This window comes from Eumetopias jubatus, unplaced genomic scaffold (assembly GCF_037043125.1).
Source record: "Eumetopias jubatus isolate StellerSeaLion01/CBP00866 unplaced genomic scaffold, mEumJub1_p1.0 scaffold_17, whole genome shotgun sequence".
Classification (NCBI taxonomy): domain Eukaryota; kingdom Metazoa; phylum Chordata; class Mammalia; order Carnivora; family Otariidae; genus Eumetopias; species Eumetopias jubatus.
In genome coordinates, this window is record NW_028274823.1 from 58,961,741 (window position 1) to 58,986,703 (window position 24,963).

The 24,963-nt window shown below is 37.3% G+C and overlaps 1 protein-coding gene across 6 annotated transcripts in view; it reads right to left on the reverse strand.

Annotated features, from left to right (window-relative positions):
- Positions 1-24,963, reverse strand: part of TET1 (tet methylcytosine dioxygenase 1) — a 125,166-nt gene that overhangs the window by 18,910 nt on the left and 81,293 nt on the right. For all 6 annotated transcript variants that reach the window (XM_088019834.1, XM_088019837.1, XM_088019836.1 and 3 more), the window contains 2 exons: positions 5,928-6,139; positions 26-176 (listed from right to left, as the gene is read on the reverse strand). In XM_088019834.1, coding sequence (XP_087875960.1) covers positions 26-176; positions 5,928-6,139 — 363 coding nt within the window. The remainder of the gene's footprint in view (positions 1-25; positions 177-5,927; positions 6,140-24,963) is intronic.

The following is a 24,963-nucleotide window of genomic DNA, read 5'->3' on the forward strand; positions in this document are numbered from 1 at the left end:
TTGAAAAGTAAAAAGGGACACTTACGTGTAAGGGAGAGCTTGGATCAATTCTAAATCTTCTAGGGCTTGGGCTTCTACCAAATTTACAGCCATTGAAATACATACTCCATGAACAGCCAAAAGAGAACGAAGCTCCACAAGTCTCTGGATCAATTCCTTGACATGTACAGGTACGGCTGTAAGGTGATAATTGCAAGGGAATGAACTGATAAAGCAAGGCCAATACCTCAGACAGAACATTTCAGATTCCTGTAACTTTAGAAGTATAGATGACTAGTGAACTGATTTTAATGTATTTATTTCACTACTTATTTTATCTTAAGTAGCATTAACCCAAAGCTAACGGCCCTTGAATATAAGCAAGTTTTTAACTAAAATGTTTGTTCAAGATTGTAAATCCAAATAAATAGCAATAAACTATACAGAAATACCCATAAACTTGTTTGATTTGGATATGCCTGAGAGAAAATAAACAGTCTGCATTTTACTTTATTTTGTTGAGAGAGAATCTTAAATACACTCCATGCTCAGCACAGAGCCTAACCTAGGGCTCAACCTCAAGACCCTGAGAGATCATGATCTGAGCCGAAATGAAGAGTCGGCAGCTTAACTGAATGAGCCACCCAGGTGACCCAAAGGGTCTGCATTTTAAATCTTGGATCTGTTCCCCTATCAGATATGAAAAGGAAAGTATCTCATTACCTCTTTGGACTTTAACTCCGTCATCTATAAACTGACGTTATTTAATCCCGAGGATTGATACTGGATTATATATTGTATGTGAAATCACCTTGTTAATTTTAACAAAAGCCTTTATTAAGAATACAAAAGGAAAAATTGAACTTAAAGCTTGTTTCATTCAGTAACTTGGTATTTTAGTACATTGGGGGCATTTCTGAGACCCTAACATGGACCTGATAGTAAGAATGACAATGACTAAAACATTCATACAAAAATATGAAACCCGAGGAAATAACATACACTCCTGTGGCTTCCAATTGCATAATACTTGGAAATTTCTAATAGTATGTATGTGGTACTTATGTAATGATTAAAAACAAACAAAAAACCCCATAGTTAGAAAATCAGTAAATGAAAAGTATACAGAAATTTTGAGATCAAAACTAGTAGTATTTTTTAATTGTGAAGTCAAGAAAATACCTGATATTAAGAAAACACTGACTACAAAAAGAAAAATAAATAGTACATTCATGTCATTGAAATGATACATGTGAAGGAAAGAAAAATGTAGTTTAATTAACATCTGACAGTTAAACAATGAAACACACAGAAACAGTACAGAACTGTGAGACCTAAAAGAGCTTTTGCAGAATATCTGAAATAGTCAACATCACTGGTAATAGGACAAATGAACTGAAACAGGTCCTGATATTATGGACAAAGTGTACTCCCGGGGTGCCTGGGTGGCTCAGTTGTTAAGCGTCTGCCTTCGGCTCAGGTCATGATCCCAGGGTCCTGGGATGGAGCCCCGCATCAGGCTCCCTGCTCTGCGGGAAGACTGCTTCTCCCTCTCCTGCTCCCCCTGCTTGTGTTCCCTCTCTTGCTGTGTCTCTCTCTGTCAAATAAATAAACATAATCTTTAAAAAACAAAAAAAAAGTGTAGTCCTACCAGTAATTCCTCACTTGATTTTAATTAGAAAGAAACAATCAGTCAAACACAAACTGAGCAACAGTCTATAAAATTAGGCCTTCAAAAATGTCAATGCATGTCAATGCCCAGGCGCCTGGGTGGCTCAGTTGGTTAAGCATCTGACTCTTGATTTCTGATCAGTCGGTATCTCAGGGTTGTGAGACAGAACTCTGCAATGGGCTTGGCACTCAGTGGGGAGTTGAGATTCTCTCCCTGTTCCCTCTCCACGCTTGTGCAATCTCTCTCTGTCTCTCTCAAATAAATTTAAAAAATCTTAAAAAAAAAATCAATGCCATGGAAGACAACGCATGAGATAAGAAACAATCAAGAGACCAAAAAGAGGAGAGAGGGAGACATGAAAAAGGCAAAACAAGTTAACCCATCAATTCCTGGGTGGGGGAAAATTACTACAAAGTACATTATTATTATTATTTTAAGATTTTATATATATATATATTTTAAGATTTTATTTATTTATTTGAGAGAGAGAGAGAATGAGAGATAGAGCACGAGAGGGAAGAGGGTCAGAGGGAGAAGCAGACTCCCCGCTGAGCAGGGAGTCCGATGTGGGACTTGATCCCAGGACTCCGGGATCACGACCTGAACCGAAGGCAGTTGCTTAACCAACTGAGCCACCCAGGCGCCCAAGATTTTATATATTTATTTGAGAGAGAGAGAGAGAGAGAGAGACAAGAGAGACCAGAAACAAGCAGGCAGACGGCAGAGAGAGAGGAGAAGATTCCCCGCGGAGCAGGGAGCTCGATGTGGAACTTGCTCCCAGGACCCTGGGTCATGACCTGAGCCGAAGGCAGATGATTAACTGACTGGGCCTCCCAGGCGCCCCTATAAAGTACATTCTTGGAAAATATTCAATATCTGAATATGAACTGTAGATTAGATGACAGCATTTTATCGAAGATAAATTTTCTGATTTTAATAATTTTGCTGGGTTTATGTAAATGAATGTCCTCATGCTTAGAATATACCCTCTTATGTATTATTTACAGGAAAAAGCATAAAGCCTGCAACTAGCTGACAATCCAGAATGAAAAAAATTATTTTTAATCAATAATAATATGTGTGTGTATGTGTGACTTTGTATATAAATGCAAATGTTACAAACTTAATGATGATGAAATCTAGGTGAGAGGTATATAAGAGTTCACTGAAGGATTCTTGCATCTATTCTGTAATAATAGAGAATAAGAATATTTATTTATTTATTTATTCTATTTATTTTTTAACTAGGCTCCATACCCAATATGGGGCTTTAACTCACAACCCCGAGATTAAGAGACACATGCTCTACCAACTGAGCAAGCCAGGCACCCCGGTAAGAATCTTAAAAAAAAAAAAAAAAAAAAGATAAGCTGAAGGCATGCCTGACCGGCCCTGTCAGTAAAGCATGAGACTCTTTATTTTGGGGTCATGAGACTGAACCCCACAGTGGGTATAGAGATTACTTAAAAATTAAAAAGGTATGCTAGATCTACACTGAGTGAAATAGAATAAAACTTAGGTTATTGGATTCTTGGGAAGATTAAATGAGGCAATATATGTCTATCCTTCAAAGCAGTGCTTTCATACAAGAGTTACTATGTTTATTGTGAATCTACGTACAAAAGAATTAGCAGACATTAAAAATAGTTTGTATATTACTGGCATTGTAAAGATAAGGTATGCAAATTAATTTTGTGTGGGGATCAGAGAGGGGACAATATATATTGTTTATATTTTATACAATGACATTTCTTTTTTTTTTAAGGATTGTATTTATTTATTTGACAGAGACACAGAGAGAGAGGGAACACAAGCAGGGGGAGTAGGAGAGGGAGAAGCAGGCTTCCTGCCGAGCAGGGAGCCCGATGCGGGGCTCGATCCCAGGGCCCTGGGATCATGACCTGAGCCGAAGGCAGAGGCTTAACGACTGAGCCACCTAAGCGCCCCATTTTTTTCTTTTTTAAAAAAATTTTATTTATTTATTTTTGAGAGAGAGAGAGAGCACAAGCAGAGGGAGTGATGGGCAGAGGAATAGGCGAAGCAGGCTCCCTGCTGAGTAAGGAGCCCCATGTGGGACTCGATCCCAAGACCCTGGGATCATGACCGGAGCTGAAGGCAGACACTTAACCAACTGAGCCACCCAGGCATCCCGACACTTTTTTTTAAAAAAGATTTTTATTTACTCACTTTTCTTGCAAAGATTTTATTTATTTACTTATCTATTTATTTATTTTACAGAGAGAGACAGACAGAGGGGAAACGAGCAGAGGAAAGGGTAGAGGAAGAAGGAGAGAATCTCAAGCAGGCCCAAAGTTCTGTGTGGAGCCCAATGCAGGGCTTGATCTCTGAAAGAGTCCAGACGCATAACCTACTAAGCCACCCAGGCACCTGAAAGATTTTTATTTTTTCAGTAATCTCTACACTGACCACGTGGCTCGAACTGAAAACCCGAGATCAAGAGTTGCATGCTGTGAGCCAGCCAGGCGCCACAGTATAATGACACGTCTTTTAAAAAAGAGAGACATATATGAGGAAAACTACACAAAACAATCCTGAAGACACAAAAGTAAACTTGAATAAATGGAAAGAAAAACCATGTTATGGGATAGGAAGATTCAATATCATTGTAACTTAATTTAATGAAATCTCATTAAAAATGTCATTGGCTCTATCTTAAACTAGACAAATTCATTTTAAAGTTTATTCGGAAGCAAAAACAGAAAAGAATAATAGAAAGCTTTGAAAAAGAGCGAGTAAGGTGAACTATCCCTACCAAATACTAAAATACATTCTAAAATCTCTATAATTAAAAAAAAATGTGGCACTAGTACCTGAAAAGCCAGGACAATGATATGAACTTCAAATACAAGAGAGGACTCTGTCTCATATGTAATTTTTGTTTACAGTTAAAGTGGCATTTCAAATCAAGGGGAAAGAAATGCTCTCTTACAACTGGTGTTTTCTTAAATGGATCTCCTCCTCCCACTATTAAGTAGCATAAATTTTAAATACATCACAGATTCACATTTTAAAAATTTACAATTTCAACAAGAACTAAAAGAAAATATGGGTGAATTACTGTACAACTTGAGAGAAAAATGTTCTTAAATACCAGTTAAAATTCAGACACTAAAGAAAAAATAGATACGGTTAATTATATTAAAATGGAAAGGGGATGGGGCACCTGGCCAGCTCAGTTGCTGGATAATGTGCCTCTTGATCTTGGGGTTGTAAGTTCGAGCGCCATGGGTGTGGAGATTACTTAGGAAATTAAAAAAAAAAAAAAAAAGGAAAACACAAAAGATAACATAGCAGAAGTAAAAAGACAAGTATCAAACTGGCAAAACGGTTTAGACATTATATAACAAAGTGTTAAGCACCCAATACATAAAAGAAGCAATCCTTTAGAAACAAGAGCTAAGGGGCGCCTGGGTGGCTCAGTCACTGAGCATCTGCCTTCGGCTCAGGTCATGATCCAGGGTCCTGGGATCAAGCCCTGCATTGGGCTCCTTGCTCAGCTGGGAGCCTGCTTCTCCCTTTCTCACTCCCCCTACTTGTGTTCCCTCTCTTGCTATGTCTCTCTCTGTCAAATAAATAAAATCCTAAAAAAAAAAAAAAAATCAACGTACACCACATTTAAAAAAAAAAAAGAAAGAAACAAGGGCTAAAATAATTAACACATAGTTGAGCAATAACTACCCCCACCCAAAAAGGCAAATGACTCTTAACCATATGAAAAAACTCATTCATAACATGAAAAATGCCATTTACCACCTACTAAAAGGCAAAACCTCAAGTTTGACATCATATTCCTGGCAAAACGGTAGGAAAAGAGGTACTCTCTTACACTGCTGAGAATATAGTACAATTCTCTATGGAGGAGCTTTTCCTTTCTGGAAAAAATCCCTCTCCTCCAGACTCTATGGGTGAGTAGGATCAGGCATCAAAGAGGGAAGCAGAAAAAGAATACTCTCTTAGGGCAACTGGTTGGTTCAGTCAGAGGAGAGCATGCGACTCTTGATCTCAGGGTTTGATCTGGGGTTGGTGAGCTTGAGCCCAATGCTGGGTGTAGATATTACAAACAAACAAACCAACTCTACAATGGTCTCAACTCGCTATGAAACGAAGTCTCTTTTTTTGGGAAAAAAAAAAGGTTCATTCTTTAGTTTCAGAATACCTAAAATTCTATAATATGCATAACCGGTAGTTAATGAACTATTTAGTATTACATGATAGAGATGTGAACGGGAAAGCAGTACAAAACAGATTTGATTACTTTTCATTGAGCGTGCATCTTCGGTCTGTGGGATGACCATTGTATGACTTTAGGTTTTCAGTAAGCTCCGTGTACAATCTGTCAGCCATGGGGAGAGGAATGCCGTCCCATACCATGATAAGCACCACCATCACAGCTGTTGGGCAGTGATGGCCTGTCCGTTGCCGAACCAAACAAAGAACTTTCTCTTCATCGCTGCCTCTTCTTAAAACCTGGAAAAGCATAATGCATTTGTTTATGGAACAGAAGACACCTACAGTTCAGTGCAATGGATATCGTCTTTAAAGCTCTGTGTCCTTGCATTTTAGGTCTTTTTAAACATGACTATTTCTCAAAGGGTTGAAGTCTCTAGGACATTCAGTTTTCTGACTAGCTGCGTCCACACAACTCCTCAGGGTATCCCAGGTTACTTGACTAAACAAACAACAAGGCAGAACAGAAGTCTGTGGTATGTGGTTGTTATTTGTAAAAGTAGACCAAAGCAGTTTGTTTTATTTCACTATTGATACAGTATTGCAAAATAGACAACACAGGATCTCCTGGAAAGAGCCTAACTGTTCTGTTCTTCCACAAATGACACATCGGGACAAATCTAGCTACATGCAAATAACCAAGGATTCCCAATATCAAAAATGAACTTCAGCACTGAAATTTAGCATTTGCACAAAGTTAGGGATCTTTTCCTTGGGTGAATGGTTTTATTATACAGAATAATTAATATACAAAGTAATGTTGCTGCAATTTCTGTGATTTTTTTCCCCATGCTACCACAAGGATTTATCATACCCATATTATCATAAGATTAAGGTGGTTCAGTTGACATGGTGAATGCAAAATATAACAATTAATTTTGAATAGTGATTGATTTATCTTACACCGCATCATACCCCTGGGGTGCTAAACAGGCCTCAAACGTGTTTAAAATATTGCCCAGTGGTCCCAGTGCTTACAAAAAGAATTACATAAAAATGTTCACAAGACATAAAACCAACCAATTCTGGTTAAAACTCCCTCCATATATCACAAATTTACAGAGCAAAGACACTGACCACATTAATCAGTACATAATCAGTAAATGATAAAGGTGCCCACCCCTGTGACCAAAACGGAGCAACCAACAGCATAATTAAGATTCCATTTTTGTTGCTATAATAATATTACATAAACTTGAGATGAAACTTCTTAAGATGTTAGTTACCCAATATCACTTTCTTCTGTCACTCCAGATGGTTAACAATCATTGCTACCAAGGCATCCCTTGAGTAGAGTTGGCTTTAGGACCTTCCCCCTAAACACAATTATTTATATTAAAATTTTTTTCTATATTTATATGTCCTTTTACAGCCAAATAAGAATACATTTGCTTTCAAATAAGCTCAAAAATGATATACATTGTATCAAACAAAAATTTTCCAGATACTTTTCAAGTTATCAAAGAACAAAGTTACATTGATCCAGTTTTTGTATGGGAAATGCTAAAATGCTATTTATTAGGTATCTGTGCTTTTCCCAGATTTTTTCCAAATATCCTTTAGTGAACACCAGAAAATTAACCATAATGAGTCTCGAAATTCAGATCTAGGTTCAATAAGCACCTTAGGTATTGCCTTGGTATGGATATTTGTGACCACCCAAAATAGATATATTAAATCCTGAATCCCAATTGTGATGGTATTAGGAGGTAGGGCCTTTGGGAGATAATTAAGTCATAAGGGGGAAGCTCTCATCAGTGAGATTAGTGTTCATATCAAATAAGACACCATAGAACTCCCTAATGCCTTTAAACATGTGAAAACACACAAAGAGAAGAGGGCCCTCACCCAACCATGCTGGCACCCTGATCTGAGACTTCCAAACTCCAGAATTGTGAGAAATAAATTTCTGTTGTATAGAAGCCACTCAGTCTGGTATTTTCTCATAGCAGTCTAAATGGAGGAAGACAAGTATTAAACCTGTGTAAGACCTATGAAAACTATAAAAACATTAAAAGAAATTAAAGATGACTTAAATAAATGGAGAGAAGTACCATGTTCATGGAATAGACACTATTATAATGTTGTCAATTTTCCCCAAATGGATTTCTACATTTCACGCAATTGCAATCAAAATCCTATCAGAGCTTATTTTGTTTTGGGTAGAAGTTGACAAACTTGTGCCAAAGCTTATATGGAAATGAAAGGAAGATGAAAAGCCAAGAAAATGAACAAAGACAAAGTGACTTATGAGATTATCAATATCTATTTTAAAGCTATAGTAATTATAGTTAACTATTGGTGCAAAGACACATAAACAGTTCAACAGAATGAAGAGTGCAGGAGAGGGCGCCTGGGTGGCTCAGTTGGTTAAGCAACTGCCTTCGGCTCAGGTCATGATCCCAGAGTCCTGGGATCGAGTCCCGCATTGGCCTCCCAGCTCAGCGGGGAGCCTGCTTCTCCCCCTAACCCTCTCCCCTCTCGTGCTGTTTCTCTCTCTCTCAAATAAATAAATAAATAAAATCTTAAAAAAAAAAAGTGCAGGAGATGTGTATGTATATGGCCATCAGACTTCTGACAAAGTTGACACTGCAATAAAAAGTAGTCTTTTCAATAAATGGTACTATGTAATATCCATATGGGGAAAAATATGAGCTTGAGTATATTGTTGATCTAAATACAAAAGTTAAAACAGTAAATTTTTGGAAGAAAACATCTTCATGACCTTGAAGCAGGTAAAACAATTTTAGAATAAATTACCAAACTTAATAATTATAAAGAGTTAAGAAGTTGGATTATAGGAGTGATTGGTAGAGCATGCAACTCTTGATCTCGGGTAGGAAGTTCGAGCCTCATGTTAGTTGAAGAGATTACTTAAAAATAAAATATTAAAAAACCCTGGATTACATTATGATCAAGAACTTCCGTTCATCAAAATCATTAAGTAGCAATAGATTAAGAAGCTATAAAGGCAAATAATACAGTGGGAGAAATATTGGCATATATATAATTGACAAAATATTTTTACCCAAAATATATAAAGAAATTTCTCCAAGTGAGTAATAAAAACAAAAGAAAATTGGCCAAAAAATCAAATAGGCTCAACACAAGAGAATATCAAACAGATGATGAACATATGAAAATATGCTCCACATTACTAGTCATGTAGCAAAGTAAAAAAATTTTAAAGCACCACATATGTTGGTGCAACTGCTATAGAAAACAGTCTGGAGGTTCTTCAAAAAATTAAAAATATAACTGCCATGTGATCCAACAATTCCACTTCTGAGTATACATCCAAAAGAGTTGAAAGCAAGGCCTAAAACAATTATTTGCGTATGCATGTTCATAGCAGCACTGGATAAACAAAATGTGGCATATATGTATAACAGAGTATTATTCAGACTTAAAAAGGAGGGGCGCCTGGGTGGCTCAGTTGGTTAAGCGACTGCCTTCGGCTCAGGTCATGATCCTGGAGTCCCGGGATCGAGTCCCATATCAGGCTCCCTGCTCAGCAGGGAGTCTCCTTCTCCCTCTGACCCTCTTCCCTTTCGTGCTCTCTATCTCTCATTCTCTCTCTCTCTCAAATAAATAAATGAAATCTTTAAAAAAAATAAAATTAAAGAAAAAAAAGGAAGTAAATCCTGTTACATCCTACAACATGGGTCAACCTTAAGGAGATAATGTTAAGTGAAGTAAGCCAGTAACAAAAAAAGCAAATCTGTATGATTCTAGTTATATGACTACTCTAACATAGTCAAATTCATAAAACATAAAAGCGGAATGGTGGTTACCAGTGGCTGTGATTATGGGAAAATGGAGTTATTTAACGGATATAAGGTTTCAGATTTGAAAGATGACGTTCTGGGGTTCTGCTTCACAACAATGTGAACATATATGTAACACTAATGAACTGTACATTTAATATTAAAAAAAGAGGAAAGAGGTCTTAAAAAAAAAGAGGCACTACACTACACACCCAGTAGAATGTCTAAAATGACAAAAGAAAATGGGGAGCACTGATAAGAATGTGGAGCAACTGGAACACTTGTACGTTACTCATGGGAATGTAATAAAAGATAAGCACTTTGGAAAGCTATGGTTTCCTATCAACCAAAGCTATGCACATCTCCTGCCCCCATAATCCAGCAATTTCACTTCTAGGTATATAATCACACAAAAACGCATTCTTCTATTTCCCAAAGACAACACCAATATTCATAATTATCTCAAACTGGAAACAACTCCAGTGTGAATCACCGGAAGAATAAATCAGTAAATTTTAACTATTTATGATAACAGAACACTACTGAACACAATGAGAATGATATTCAACCACAGACAACATAAATTAATCTTACAATTCTAATGCTGGATAAAAGACGACAAGACAAAAGAATAATTACATTAAGACTGTATTTATATAAAGTTCAAATCAGGCAAGATTAATCCATAATGTTAGAAGACACGAGAGTGGCTACTTTTCCGGGGTAGCAGGAAGGGGGGACAAGAGGGCTTCTGAACTGCTAGTACTATTAGATGCTGCTCACACAGTGGTGCTCACTTCAGAAAAACTCTGTGACTTTAGGATTTCTACAGCCTTCTGTATGTATGCTATAATTAATTTTTAAAAGTGTATCTTACCCTAATTTAAAAAAAAAGCCTGAAACCGCTTAGTCAATTTACTATCTCAGGATGTAGCAAGTTTCTTAACCTTTCTATAGTACCACCACAGAGCTAGGATCTAATAAGTATTAGCCACTGTTTTACGTCTTTTTCTTTAAAACTGCACACATGGCTCCTGAGCACAGAACTCAGCTCCTCAAACATTTGTTGAGTGGATGGTTAAAAACCCACAAAAACCTAATGTGGTTGCATTTTATGAAAATTTCCAAAAAGTTTAAGTTACACTATTGATAAGATGAAAATTCTCATTTTAAAAAAAAGACGTTAAGTGATACAAGTGTCCCAAAATTTTAAAACTTTTCTCGAGAATCCATTATTTCATAACTGGAGGGTGTATTAATTTGTAAGCTCTTGAATTTGTGGCCACATGACAGTCACTTTACATGGTAAATGGTGCATACAAACTTCTGTGAGTAATGTCTGTGACTACTTTTCTGTTATTTAAAAATATCTATTTGTATAATTTCCATTATATATTATGAAATTGTTATATCACACAGATTTTTTTTGCTAATTGTGTTAATTAAAAACATACAACAAATTGAATATGTTGGAATGAAAAATGTTTTAAATAGCATTCATAAGGGGCTCTTGGGTGGCTCAGTCGTTAAGCATCTGCCTTCGGCTCAGGTCATGATCCCAGGGTCCTGTGATCGAGCCCCGAATAGGGCTCCCTGCTCTGCAGGACGCCTGCTTCTCCCTTTCCCACTCCCCCTGCTTGTGTTCCCTCTCTCACTGTGTCTCTCTGTCAAATAAATAAATAATATCTTTTTAAAAAAATAGCATTCATAAATATATTCCACTTATCTTTTGATATCAGCACAACTAAAATATAATTTAAATATCATAAAGTCCATCCTTTTAAAGTATGAAATTCATGAGTGCCTGGGTGGCTCAGCTGGTTAAGCATCCGACTCTTGATTTTGGCTTAGGTCATGACCTCAGGTTCCTGAGATTGAGCTCACTTTGGGCTCCCCGTTGGGCTCTGCACCGGGTGTGGAGCCTGCTTAGGATTCACTCTCCCTCTTCCTTTCCCCACCACCCTCCTGGTGTGCTCAATCTCTCAAGGTAAAGAAAGAAATAAAAAATAAATCAGTAAATAAAGTATGGAATTCAATGCTTCTTAGTATACTCAGAGTTGGCCAACCACTACCACTATATAATTTTATTTATTTATTTATTTATTTTTTAAGAGTTTATTTATTTATTTGACAGATAGATAGCACAAGTAGGCAGAGTGGCAGGCAGAGGGAGAGGGAGAAACAGGTTCTCCGCTGAGCAGGGAGCCCAATGTGGGGCTCGATTCCAGGACCCTGGGATCATGACCCTAGCGGAAGGCAGCCGCTTAACCAACTGAGCCACCCAGGCGCCCCCCACTATATAATTTTAGAACATTTTCATCCCCACCCCCATCCTTAGCAATCATGCCACATTTCCCTCTTTTCTTGGCCCTCAACAATTTTCTATCTCTATGGATTTTACTATTAGTTAGAATCCTCTAACTGGTGGACTTTTGTGTCTGGCTTCTTTCACTTCACGTATGTTCATTCAAATTTGTAGCACTTATCAGTACTTCATTCCTTTTTACTGCCAATTAACATTCCATTGCATGGATATGCCATTTATATTTATCCATCAATTGGTTGATTGCCATTTAGATTGTTTGCACATTTGCAATTATGATTGATGCTGCTAAGAACATTCATATAACAAGTTTTTTTGTAGACATATGTTTTCGTTTATCTTGGGTATACACTGAGGAGTGGAACTGCTTGGTTATATAGTTAACTATATTTATCCTTTTAAGGAACCATCAGACAGTTTTCCAAAGTGGAATGACTATTTGATAATCACATTAGGAATGTACAAAAGGTTCCCATTTCTCTACATCCTCCTCAACCCTTGTTATTTTCTGTCTGTTAGTTATGACCATTGTAGTATAAAGAGGCATCTCATTTTGAGTTTGATTTTCATTTCCTGATGAGTAACAATGTTGAGCCTATTTTCATAAGCTTAAGGCAGACACTTAACGGAATGAGCCACCCAGGTGCTCCAGTTTTAAGTCTTTATACAAGGTCTTTTTTTTTATTAAGATTTTTTAAAAAAGATTTTATTTGTCAGAGAGAGCGCACGCATGTACAAGCAGGAGGAGCGGCAGGCAAAGGGAGAAGCAGACTCCCTGCTGAGCAAGGAGCCCGATGTGGGGCTGGATCCCCAGACCCTGGGATCATGGCCCAAGCCAAAGGCAGACTTTTAACCAGCCGAGACACCCAGGCATCCCTTTATATATATATATATATATATATATATATATATATATATTTAACTTTCAAGTAATCTCTACACCCAACATGGGGCTCGAACTCACACCTGCGAAATCAAGAGTCACATGCTCCACTGAATGAGCCAGCCAGAAGCCCCTACAAAGCTCTTTATTAGACATCTGACTAGCAAATATTTTCTCCTATTCTTAGTTTTCTGACCTTTTTTTTAAAAGATTTTATCCATTTATTTGACAGAGAGATAGAGCACAAGTGGGGTGAGGGGCAGCAGGAGAAGCAGGCTCCCCGCCAAGCAAGGAGCCTGACACAGGACTCGATCCCAGGACCCTGGGATCATGTCCTGAGCTGAAGGCATACACTTAACTGAGCCACCCAGGTGCTCCCTATGTGTTTATTTATTTATTTATTTTTTAAGATTTATTTATTTGAGAGAGAGCAAGACAGAGTGTGTCTGTGTGTGTGTATGCACATGTGTGCATGGAGTGGGAGAGGGAGAGGAAGAGACAGAATCCCAAGCTGATTCCCCACTTAGCCTGAAAAGATGAAAGGGGGCATGATCCCACAATTCTGAGTTCATGACCTGAGCCTAAACCAAGAGTCCGATGCTCAACCGACTGAGCCACCCAAGTGCCCCCCTATGTGTACATTTCATTTTATGTTAATTATACCTCAATAATTAAAATAAAGGGAAAAAGAAAACATAATTGACCATCAAAAGGCTGTTTACTAAGTCTTTAAGTCACTTAGGCATTTCATTGTAAAGTTTTAGTTAAAAAAATGTGGTATATAACAACTAAATGTAAACAAGTGATCCTGGATTGAATTTAAGACATGAGACAAAATTTGTTTTCTTTTTCCATAAAGGAAATTATTAGTTAATAAGACCTAAAGATTAGATAGACAATGATATCATAACAGCATCGATAATTGTCCTGTAGCTTTGTTAAGAGTTTCATAATTGTTTTGTGGTTATAGGGCAATGTCCTGTTTTGTTGTTTTTTTTTAAGACTGTTTTCTTTTAAAGATTTTATTTATTTATTTGACAGAGAGAGACACAGCGAGAGAGGGAACACAAGCAGGGGGAATGGGAGAGGGAGAAGCAGGCTTCCCGTGGAGCAGGGAGCCCGATGCGGGGCTCGATCCCATGACCCTGGGATCATGACCTGAGCCGAAGGCAGTCGCTTAACGACTGAGCCACCCAGGTGCCCCAAATTTTCATTTTTTTTAGAAGTAATTTCTACACCCAATGTGGGGTTTCAACTCATGACCCTGAGATCAAGAGTCTCATGCTCCCCTGACTGAGCCAGCCAGGTGCCCTGCAACGTCCTGGCTTTCTGAAAAACACAACAAAGCATTTAGGGGTAAAGGGTGTTGTGTTTACAAATTACTATTTGTTAAGAAAAAAGAGAAGGGGGAGGAGCAAAGGAGAGAGAAGGAGGGAGTATGAAAAATAAAGAAAAGTTAATTTGGTAAAAAGCTACATTTGGGAAATGTCAGGAAAGAGTATATAGAAATTCTGCACTATTCCTGCAATTTTTGAATGTCTGAAATTATTTCAAAATTATAAGTTTAAAAATATTTCTATGGTGCTGGCCAAAGTCTCATATTGTATATTTTATTATCAATACAAGCTTGGGATTCAAGTGTTCATGACCCATAGAAATGGAAGACAAGTTTCAAAACAGAGCTACTGGATGTGTGGGGTCATAGGTCAAGAGATAAGCCACAGGTAGATCTCTGGATGGAAGTACCAACTCCAGTGTTTTAAAAAACAGGCGACTGTCAGAGACCAAGGAAGAAGGGCAAAGAGTAAGTTTTTACATACTGATGAGCGATGGACACATTTTTGGCAAAATAAAAGATCTATTTTGAATTTAAGTCAATCTGTGGGACAATGAATATTCAGTGTTTATTAAGTTTTAGATAACATCTGAAGGAAATTAATGTAAACTAAAAAAAATATTAATTTAGAGAAAACAATTAGTAGTAAGTCCAAAATACTGTCAGGTTAGCAAGATGTCATTTTGTCTAATTATGATATGCTGCGAATTGAAATCACCTGGGAAGCCAATTAAATACGACCATAAGTGAAACAATTCAAATGCAAAATTGAACGTACAGTATCATTTCAACTAATGGGGATAATACTAGCAATGTATTTTTCTATTGTAATATTGTTAGGGGGTAATAGAAGACATTTGTAAGGGGTCTGTATGAATAAGTGTGCAAAGTAGGGCTAAGTCTTTCTGTTTGGAGTGGGAAGGCTTCATGGAGGAGACTCTTCTTAAAAGACTCTAAGTGTTTGCCACTAGAGAGAAGACAGTACAAAGGCAATGCTAAGATTTTGAAAGCAAGCTCCACGAGGCAAGAATGTTATTTAAGGAAGAATTCTGCTAACTCTATTGATACCAGATGGCTTCTGTGATTTATAAAACCTCCATTATTAAATTATTATACATAGTTGGTTCTATTTCTGGGATCTCTGACATTAAGATGATGCATGCAGTGTATATAAGATGTAGCTCAAGGGTCAATATCTCTCCAAAGCCCTTCCTGGACCCTCGCCTCCAAACATTACACTTGGTCTCCTCCCTGCTCCCTCTATATGCTATTCTCATGCAGACCAGTGGTAGGATTTCACAGTAATTAGCATACTGGTGACGGCTTAAGGCAGAGTCATCAATAAGCTCACCCAAGAAGACATATTATAGACAGGCTGATTGAAGAGTTGAGGAATGATGGGGAAAAGCTGTGTTACAGAAGACAACACATGAACTTCTCAGAAGAGTGAAGTGTAACCAATAGCTTGAGCTGCTGAAGAAAGGCTATGAGGACCTAGAATTTTCTTTGGCAGTTAAGGAATTGGTTGATCATTGGGATAGCACTTTCAGAGAAACGGTAGAGAAAGAAGATACATCAGTCTGATGATAATTAGGAAAAGATTTCCTAGCAAATCTATGACAGAATTCCCTTATCCCAGGTTATAAATTATTCTGCCTCAACAGCCTGTTAGGAATAGCTCTGAAAAGTACATGATAAACTTACTGTCTGAGAACCTGGTCCAGATGGGACAACCTATCGAAATAATCCATGGGAAGCTCTTAAGGTAGGTTAGAATCAAGAGCAATAACCTTGGAGCACCTGGGTGGCTCAGTCATTAAACGTCTGCCTTTGGCTCAGGTCATGACCCCAGGGTCCTGGGATTAAGCCCCGCATCGGGTTTCCTGCTCTGCGGGAAGCCTGCTTCTCCCTATGTCACTCCCCCTGCTTGTGTTCCCTCTCTCACTGTGTCTCTCTCTGTCAAATAAATAAATGAAATCTTTAGAAAAAAAAAGAGCAATAACCTAGGATATTCTAAATAACCTCTGGTCTAGGGAGGTTTAGGACAACTCATTACTATGCATATAAAATTGGTGGAGAGAGAGGCCCCTGGGTGGCTCAGTCAGTTGAGTGTCTGACATCGGCTCAGGTCATAATCCCAGGGTCCTGGGATCGAGTCCTGGATCAGGCTCCTTGCTTGGTGGGGAGCCTGCTTCTCCCACTGCCCCGCACCCCGCTTGTGCTCTCTCTCTCTCTCAAATAAATAAATAAAACCTTAAAAAAGAAAATAAAAAAAACTAGTAGAGAAGACTGTCCTGAAAAACAAAATTACTGTTACGATTTCTAAAGAAGCAAATGTAAGGTTACAGTGTTTTCATATCTTTAGGGCCTAGAAGGAAGAAACTAAAAGACCAAGAGAGGTTCTACTAGGGCAGGCAAATCTAGATTCTAGTCATAGTATATTTATATCGGCAACAGAAAAACAAAGTATTTAAACAGCTGTCTAATCTCCCTACTTCCAAAAAAACAGAGAATATTAGGTGTTCCAGACAAAGTTTTTTCTTTTCTTAAATGAGAGGGAATAGGCCTTCTAAATTTAAAAAAATATTCTTTAAAGCTCAAGCAAAGCATATAGTATCTGCCTAACAATGGTCTGCTCTAGTGGGTCATTGAGCAATGTCAGCAAAAATGGACACGTAGAAAATGAAGTGGAATTTTAAATCAATGAAAAAAATGTCAGATTAACTACCGGATCCATACATAAAATTATGAAAGCACAAGAGACACTCTTTTTATGACAGTAGGGCGAGGAAAGACTTCCTTAGCAACATGAAAAGCTGAAGGTATATAGTGACATAGATTTGACCTGCTAAGAATTTCAAACTTCTGTACAAGATAACAATCAAGCACTGAGACTATAAGAAAATCTAGGATTAAACAATGGCAAACTATATAATAGAAGTTTTATTTACAAAAAAGATAATGTAAACAAAACAAAAAATGGTTATGAAGAGAGACTGCATGAAGAAATACAAATGGTTAATAAACACTTAAAAGAAACCAAACTTTACTAGTTAAAATGCAAGTTCATTCATAATATCAATTTTTACTTACTAGGTGACAATGATGAAGTAGATTACACTATTATATATACACACACACACACACATATATAATTCTATTTTTGAAGAATTAACATTAACTAAAAGGTTTATTGTTAACCCAAGTATTATAAGCAAAGAATTTGTAAGCCTTTTTTAACAGTTAAGGGAGTTTCTCAGATACCTTCTTTATAATTTCTAATACTGCATCCAAACCACACACAAAGATTTCCATTTCAGTATATAAGGAGGAGCAAATGCTCTTGGGTAGACTCTGCTCCAAAACAATCGAATGCTTATTTAATCAAATAAGCTTTTACTGAAATTAATAAAGTTGTAGAATAATCAGTTTTTACCATAAGTAATAATGACCCTGTCAATTCTTTGCTCAACATGCTTCAGCAGTTGTCTATCATATGTAATCGAAAGTTTTAACACCAAAACTTAATACTGGAAGTTGTGAAACATCATTATCTCAGAGGGTAAATTTAAGATGGATTTTAAAATTCGAAAGTAATAAATTTTTATTTATTTATTTATCTACTTATTGAGGGGGGAGTAGTGGGAGAGAGAGACTCTTAAGCCGACTCCACGCCCAGCGGGGCTTGATCTCACAACCCTGAGATAGTGAACTGAGCCCAAATCAAAAGTTGGACACTTAACCAACTGAGCCACCCAGGCACCCCCAAAAGTAATAGATTTTTATGCAAAGGAAATAATCAATAAAACTAAAAGAAAACCTACTGAATGAGAAAAGATGGTTAGTATCCAAAACATACAAAGAACTGATACAACAACACGCAAAAACCAAATAATCCAATTAAAAAATGGACAGAAGACAGGAACAGACATCTGTCCAAAGAATACATACAGATGGCCAACAGACACATGAAAAGATTCTCAACATCACTCATCATCAGGGAAATGCAAATCAAAACCACAATGAGATATCACCTCACACCTGTCTGTGACTAAAATAAAACAATACAACAAGTGTTGACAAGGATGTGGAGAGAAAGGAATCCTCGTGCACTGTTGGTGGAAATGCAAACTGGTGCAGCTAGTATGGCAAACAGTATGGAGGTTCCCAAAAATATTAAAAATAGAAATGCCATATGATGCAATAATTCCACTACTGGGTATTTATCCAAAGAATATGAAAACACTAATTCAGAAAGATATAGGCAGCCCTACGTTTACTGCATTATTTATAATAGCCAAATTATGGAAGCAGCCCAAGTGTCCGTTGATAGATCAATGGATAAAGATGTGGTATACATACACACTGGAATGTTCCTCAGCCATAAAAAAGAATGAAATCTTGCCATTTGCAACAACATGGAATGAGCTAGAGAGTATAATGCTACGTGAAATTAGTCAGAGAAAGACAAATACCGTATGATTTCATTCAGATGTGGAATTTAAGAAACAAAACAAGTGAACAAAGAAAAAAAAAGGGAACCCAAAAAATAGACTCTTAACTATAGAGAACAAACTGATGGTTACTAGAGGGAGGTGGGTGGAGGGATGGGTGAAATAGGTGATGGGGATTAAGGAGGGACTTGTCCCAATGAGCATTGAGTAATATATAGAATATTTCAATCACTGTATGTTACACCTGAAATTACATTAGCCCTGTATGTTAAGTATACTGGAATTCATTTTTGAGGCTATCAAATAATCACGTGGGAGACAAAGTAGAGCCAACAGAAAATGATGGTGGCCAGCCAAAAAACCCATTGATTATTTATCATTTAAATCCACACACACGTTTATTTGATCACACACACATAGATACAAATATATGTACATTCATTTCATCACATAAAACGAAATAAAAATGCAGCCCAAAGACATTTAAAGCAGAATCTTGGAACAAAGGAACCAAAAAGGGAAAGATTATACACATGTATAAATCCAGGCAAGACCGCTGGAAAACTTGGATACATGGTTTACTCCTTTTCCAAAACTCTGGTCACCTCAGAAAACCTTCACTTGTATAAATTGTATATATTCATTGCCACACTTGTTCTACCAACCAAAAAACAATCCTACAGAGAGGAACCCATGAACTATTTCCTGGTGTGAATCGATCAGGCACTGGAGCCATCTGGGGGGCCTACTGCTTCAATCTTCTCCCTACTCCTGCCACCACCCCAGCGGCTCAATTGTGGTGGTGGGTGTGTGTGGGGGTGGGGAGAGGTGGGAGTTAGTAGTATAAGGAGTTAATAGAGTCTACTGGATCGAAGAAACTACATCCTTTCCGTCAAAAAAAGCACATCCTTTCCACCAAAATCTACTGAGTAACAGGGTAACTAGTCCCTGACAAGACCCACAGTGACAGCACAAAAGAGTCAGAAACCTGTACTGAAGGCTAACAATTATGGGGGAGCATTAATGATTACCTAGCGAAGAAAACAGTGTTAAGAGCAAGGGCAAAACAATGTCAGATTGGCTCAGAAAGTTGTGCTGCCCAGTTAGAATTTGCTGTTAGGCTTTTTGTGTGTGACCATTAAAAAAAGAAGCAATAAGCCTCTCCTTCAAGAAAAGGAGGCAAGTGCAGCAGAATAAAAAGAGGACAGAATTCAACCATGATGAACAAATGTAAGCCTGCATGTAGGGTGAAAAAACTTACACAAAATCACACAGTATTTCATTTAGGTCAGTGCTTAATATCAAATACACAACAAATATACACTGTGCAAGATGCAAAATAAATCTGGAACAATGCAACCCACTAGACTAGTTAATTGTTTACTGGATTCCTTAGTTTAAAATGATTCATCTTCCTCTATCCCTTCCTCTTACTTCATTCCTGCATAAAACATCCATATAGGAATTATTCTAGTGCTATTCAAAATAATCTGTTATGAAGTCCTAAAAACTATGGAGACTATGGAGACCTAATCCTCTCTTTTTTTTATTTAACCTCTATCAAAAGTTCAAATTTTCGATGGACAACTTTATCAATTCCAATACTCAAAGTTCTGCATTCCTCAGAAAAGAGCGAATAATGAATACCACAGCAAAACTCTTCCAAGATACCAATTCAAATTCAAAACATTCAATATTCTAGGGCAGTCCTATTTAAGCTCTATATTCATTCACTCAACAGAAATTTATTCAGTGTTGACTATGTGCTGGGCAGTGCTTCGGGCACTAGCAACGAACATACGAATATTTTAAATAACCTGGAAAGTTTGCAAAAAATAAAAGTTTGATTAATATTTTGATTTTACTAACATATAATCATTTAGGACACCTAGCTTTTCTTTTTCACAGATACAGACTATAAATTCTTTTTTTTTATCAAGATTATACTTTTGACTTGTCATTAGTAGATATCAAAATGTTCATTAAGTTGCTTAGCAACTGTGCTTTACTTCATTCCTTATCTCCGGGTTGTTTTTGTATTTGTGAAAAGTGCCAGATATGTATCACTACGTACTGAAATGTTCTATTTATTCTGAAAGAAATATTGCAAAAGGGAAAATAAAGTAATTTTGCTACCACTGCTTCAGGAAAAATGCTAAATACTTTTTTCTCCCTAAGAACCCTTGAAGACTTAATAATGGCAACAGAAACTTGCTACCAAAATCTTTGAACTGTAGATTTCATATTTGTCTTCATAAAAAAAAAAGGAGGTATACACTAAATTCTATCGGTGTAATTATTATTACATAAGAGAAGGTGTGAAAGGCAAGAAGGAAGAATCCTCCAACATCCCACCACTTAGCTCACCAGTTACCTTGCTCTCTTTTGGATTACTTACTCTAGGGAGAGCCAGCTGCCACATCGAAGGATATTTTTACCCTTTGATACTTAATGGGCAAGAAAGTAAAGGATTCAGAATTATTTAACAGATACAGATTAATGAACCTATGTCAACTATCAATGCCAGATATTGGGAACCAGTCTCTGCTATTTATTTCAGCAAATGTACAAGGTACTATGTAAAGGCAAGATACAAAAAAATGAAGCACAACAATACTATCCTGTGGAGAAGCATGTAAGTGGAGGGAAAAAGCAAGGAAAAAAAACATTTTTTAAGGTTATTTATTTGAGAGAGAGAGAGAGAGAGAGAGGTCAAGTGTGAGCAGGGAGAGGACTAGAGGGAGAAGAGAGAGAAAATCCCCAGCAGACTAAGCACAGAGCCTGACACGGGGCTGCATCCCATGACCCATGAGATCATGACCTGAGCCAAAACCAAGAGCCAGAACCTTAACTGACTGAGCCACCCAGGTGCTCCCCAAAGCAAGAAAATTGCCACAAAAGTCAGGATGGGAAGTTCTTAGGGCTTCTGGGAATCTAAGAATGCTCTATTTTTGACCTGGGTAGTTGCTTCATTAGTATTTTCTTTACAATTATAGGTAAACCATACATTTATATTTTATGAACTTTTCTGCTGATAATGTCTGTTGACATAATGACAAATGTTAATAATAGCATTATTTTGTGAATAAAGATCCACAAAGGACTTACTCTTTAGAAAAAAATAGGACTAAGTCAGATAGATTAGATATATTACATATTAAATATCTGATAGTTTTTTTTTGAAGATTTTATTTATTTAATTGAGAGCAAGAAAGAGAGAGAGAATGCTGAGCAGAGAGCATGACGGGGGGGCCCAACCCCAGGACCCCGGTATCATGCATGACCGGAGCCAAAGGCAGAACGTCAACCAACTGTACCACCCAGGTGCCCCAAGTATTAGATACACTGGACAAGGCTGATAGAGATATATTTTATGATGCTAATGTAGTGTCTTTAACATATTGATATTTTTAGTGAAGAAGAGAGATGGAATTTCGTGTTAGGCATCTCCAAGAGGTTCCCAGTGACCGCCACCACCTGGTATTTACACCCTTGCATAGAACTTCCTACGCTGAGGGTGCCTGGGTGGATCAGTTGGTTAAGCATCTGCCTTCGGCTCAAGTCATGACCTTGGAGTCCTGGGGTCGGGATAGAGGCGAGGATCCTGCTTCTCCTTCTGCCTGCCAATCTGCTTGCTTGTGTTCTCTCTCTCTCTGACAAGTAAATAAATAAAAATCTTAAAAAAAAAAAACTACACTGAATAGCAACTTCCAAGGCTAATGTCATAAAAGACATTGTAGTCTCTTCCTTGTTATCACTGATTGACTCACTATGGGGAAAACTAAGCTGCCATGACAGGAGGAAATACTTAAGAAGTCCTATGGTAAGAACGTGAGACTTCTAGCAAACAGCCATCAAGGAAAAGCTTCCTGCAAATGACCCGTCCATCTCCACTCCATACTCCGCAGTCAAATTTTTCAGATGACTGCAAGCTCATGCGAGACCCTCTTCCAGAAGCACTCTATTAAGCTACTCATAGATTCTTGACTTTTTTTTTTTTTCAAGTAGGCTCCATGCCCAATTTGGGCTTGAACACATGACCCTGAGCTTAAGAGTCGCATGCACGGGGGTGCCTGGGTGGCTCAGTTGGGATTCTCAATCTCTCTTGATTTTTGCTCAGGTTGTGAGATTAAGCCTTGATTTGGCTCTGCACTCAGCGGGGAGTCTCCTTGAGGTTCTTTCCCTCTGTGCCCCCCCACCCCCCGCCCGCTCCCATGCTCTCTCTCATTCTTTCTCAAATAAATAAATCTTAAAAAAAAAAAAAGTCGCATACTCTACTGACTGAGCCAGCCAGGTGCCCCAGCTCTCAGATTCTTGACCCACAAAAACTCTATGAGATAATAAATGTTTACTGTTTGAAGCTATTAAATTTGATACTTGTTAAGCAGCAACAGGTAACTAATAGATTGTCAACTAATTCCTTAGAATGCTCTTTATAAAACATAAACCAGATAGAGAACATCTCCCTAACTAAAATGCTTCAAGGCTTCATGTTCATGGACTAAAACCTAAACTCTGTGCTATGGTGTATAAATTCATTCATGCTCTTGCTTCTGCCTATACATTTTTACCCTCACCTGGTTCCATTCTCCACCTACTCAAAATCACTGGACGCCTCTGAGATTATTAAAGAATATACTCTCTTCTTTTACCTTTGTATTTGCTGTTTTCTCTGCTTAGGAATGCTCTTCCCTGCATTCTTGAGAGTATTCTTTGCATACTTGGCTCTTTTTTGTCACTCAGTTCTCAGCTTAAATGTTCCCTCCCCAGAGAGGCCTTCCCTGATGACCTGATCATGAGAACGCTCTGGAAAATTCCCAATAAACAGAGGAACAAGATAAGGTTAGGCCATATTTAAAGCCACATAAAACTGGAGTTAGCCTGTTTGACTAATTGCATTAAATGAAAAGAAAGAAATTAATATAAAATTTGGAAAGGAGAATATAAATTTGTCACTATAGATTATACAAGTGTACTTCTGATACACAAGAAAAATAAACTGGAAAAACAAGAAACATGTAAACTCTAGAAACAAAACATTAAAACTGGCTCAGTTGGCGGAGCATGACTCTTGATCTCGGGGTTTGGGGTTCTCTACACGTTGAGTGTAGAGATTCTTAAAAAAAAAAAAAATCAAAATACCTCTGAAGGACAAAAGAAGGCATTAGCTAATAGAAAGGTATACTATCTAGGATATAAAGACTAAACATCAAAGAGAAGTAAATTCCCCAAATTTTCTGTGCAATATGGTTCCAATAATAATACCAATAAGACTTTATTCTTGCAATTAGACGATTATTAACTCATGGAAAGATAAGCAAGGCAAGAAAAGTCAAGAAATTTCTGAAGAATTGAAATGAGGAATTAGTTCTATCAGATACAAAAACCTAAATAATTAGAGTAATTTGATGCTTTACAGGAGACACAACATTAGGATAATAGAACTGAAAATCTACTAACATAAACAAATACAAATCAGTGGAGAAAAGATGGACAATTAAGTAAGTGGTGTTGGATGGCAGGGTAGTCATCTGAAAAAAATATAAGTTGTTACCAATATTCTACACACACAAAATGAATAAAATAGTTAAATGCAGAAAAATGAAATTAAAATACAACAAAAAGAAAATGGAAGATTTATAAGCTAGAAGTGCTAGATTTTTCTAATTAAGACACAATATACTAAAATCATTAAAGAGCAGATGAAAAATATTTTTCATCTATAAAATATTTCCCCAACTTTAAAAAAATATTTTAAATATAAAACTTCATTTAAAAAATCTGAGTGTTAAAAACAATGACAAACTGTGGAAATCCATCTGTAACTTTTATCACAAATGTCAATTTTCTAAAAAGGCTCCCATAAAATCAATGGAAGACTATTAACCCATAGAAAAATGGGCAATCTGTACATTATTTCCTACTTTAAAATGCTTTGGAATCAACCGTATTACTTTTGCAAAAGAGTAAACAAAACAAAAAATAAACATCACTCTGGCTATTGTTTAGAGATATCTTCACCCAAGCTATTATACATAGAGGCTAACTGATATGAGTGTTTTGTGGGGACTAAGAAAAGAATGTACTTTCATAGCTGAGTTAACACAGTGTGGAAAGCACTGCATGATAGGACAAGAGACTGATCCATAAAATGAGGAAACAAGAGTTCAAAACTAGTTGCGGAGCATTTTAAGGAAGTTTTATTTAGCTCTTGAGAGGCAAGGTGACCCCAGCAAACGTATGTGTTCCTGGAGGGTAAAGTAAACGGTAGCCAGCAAGCCTAGTTTCAAACTGGCTGAGA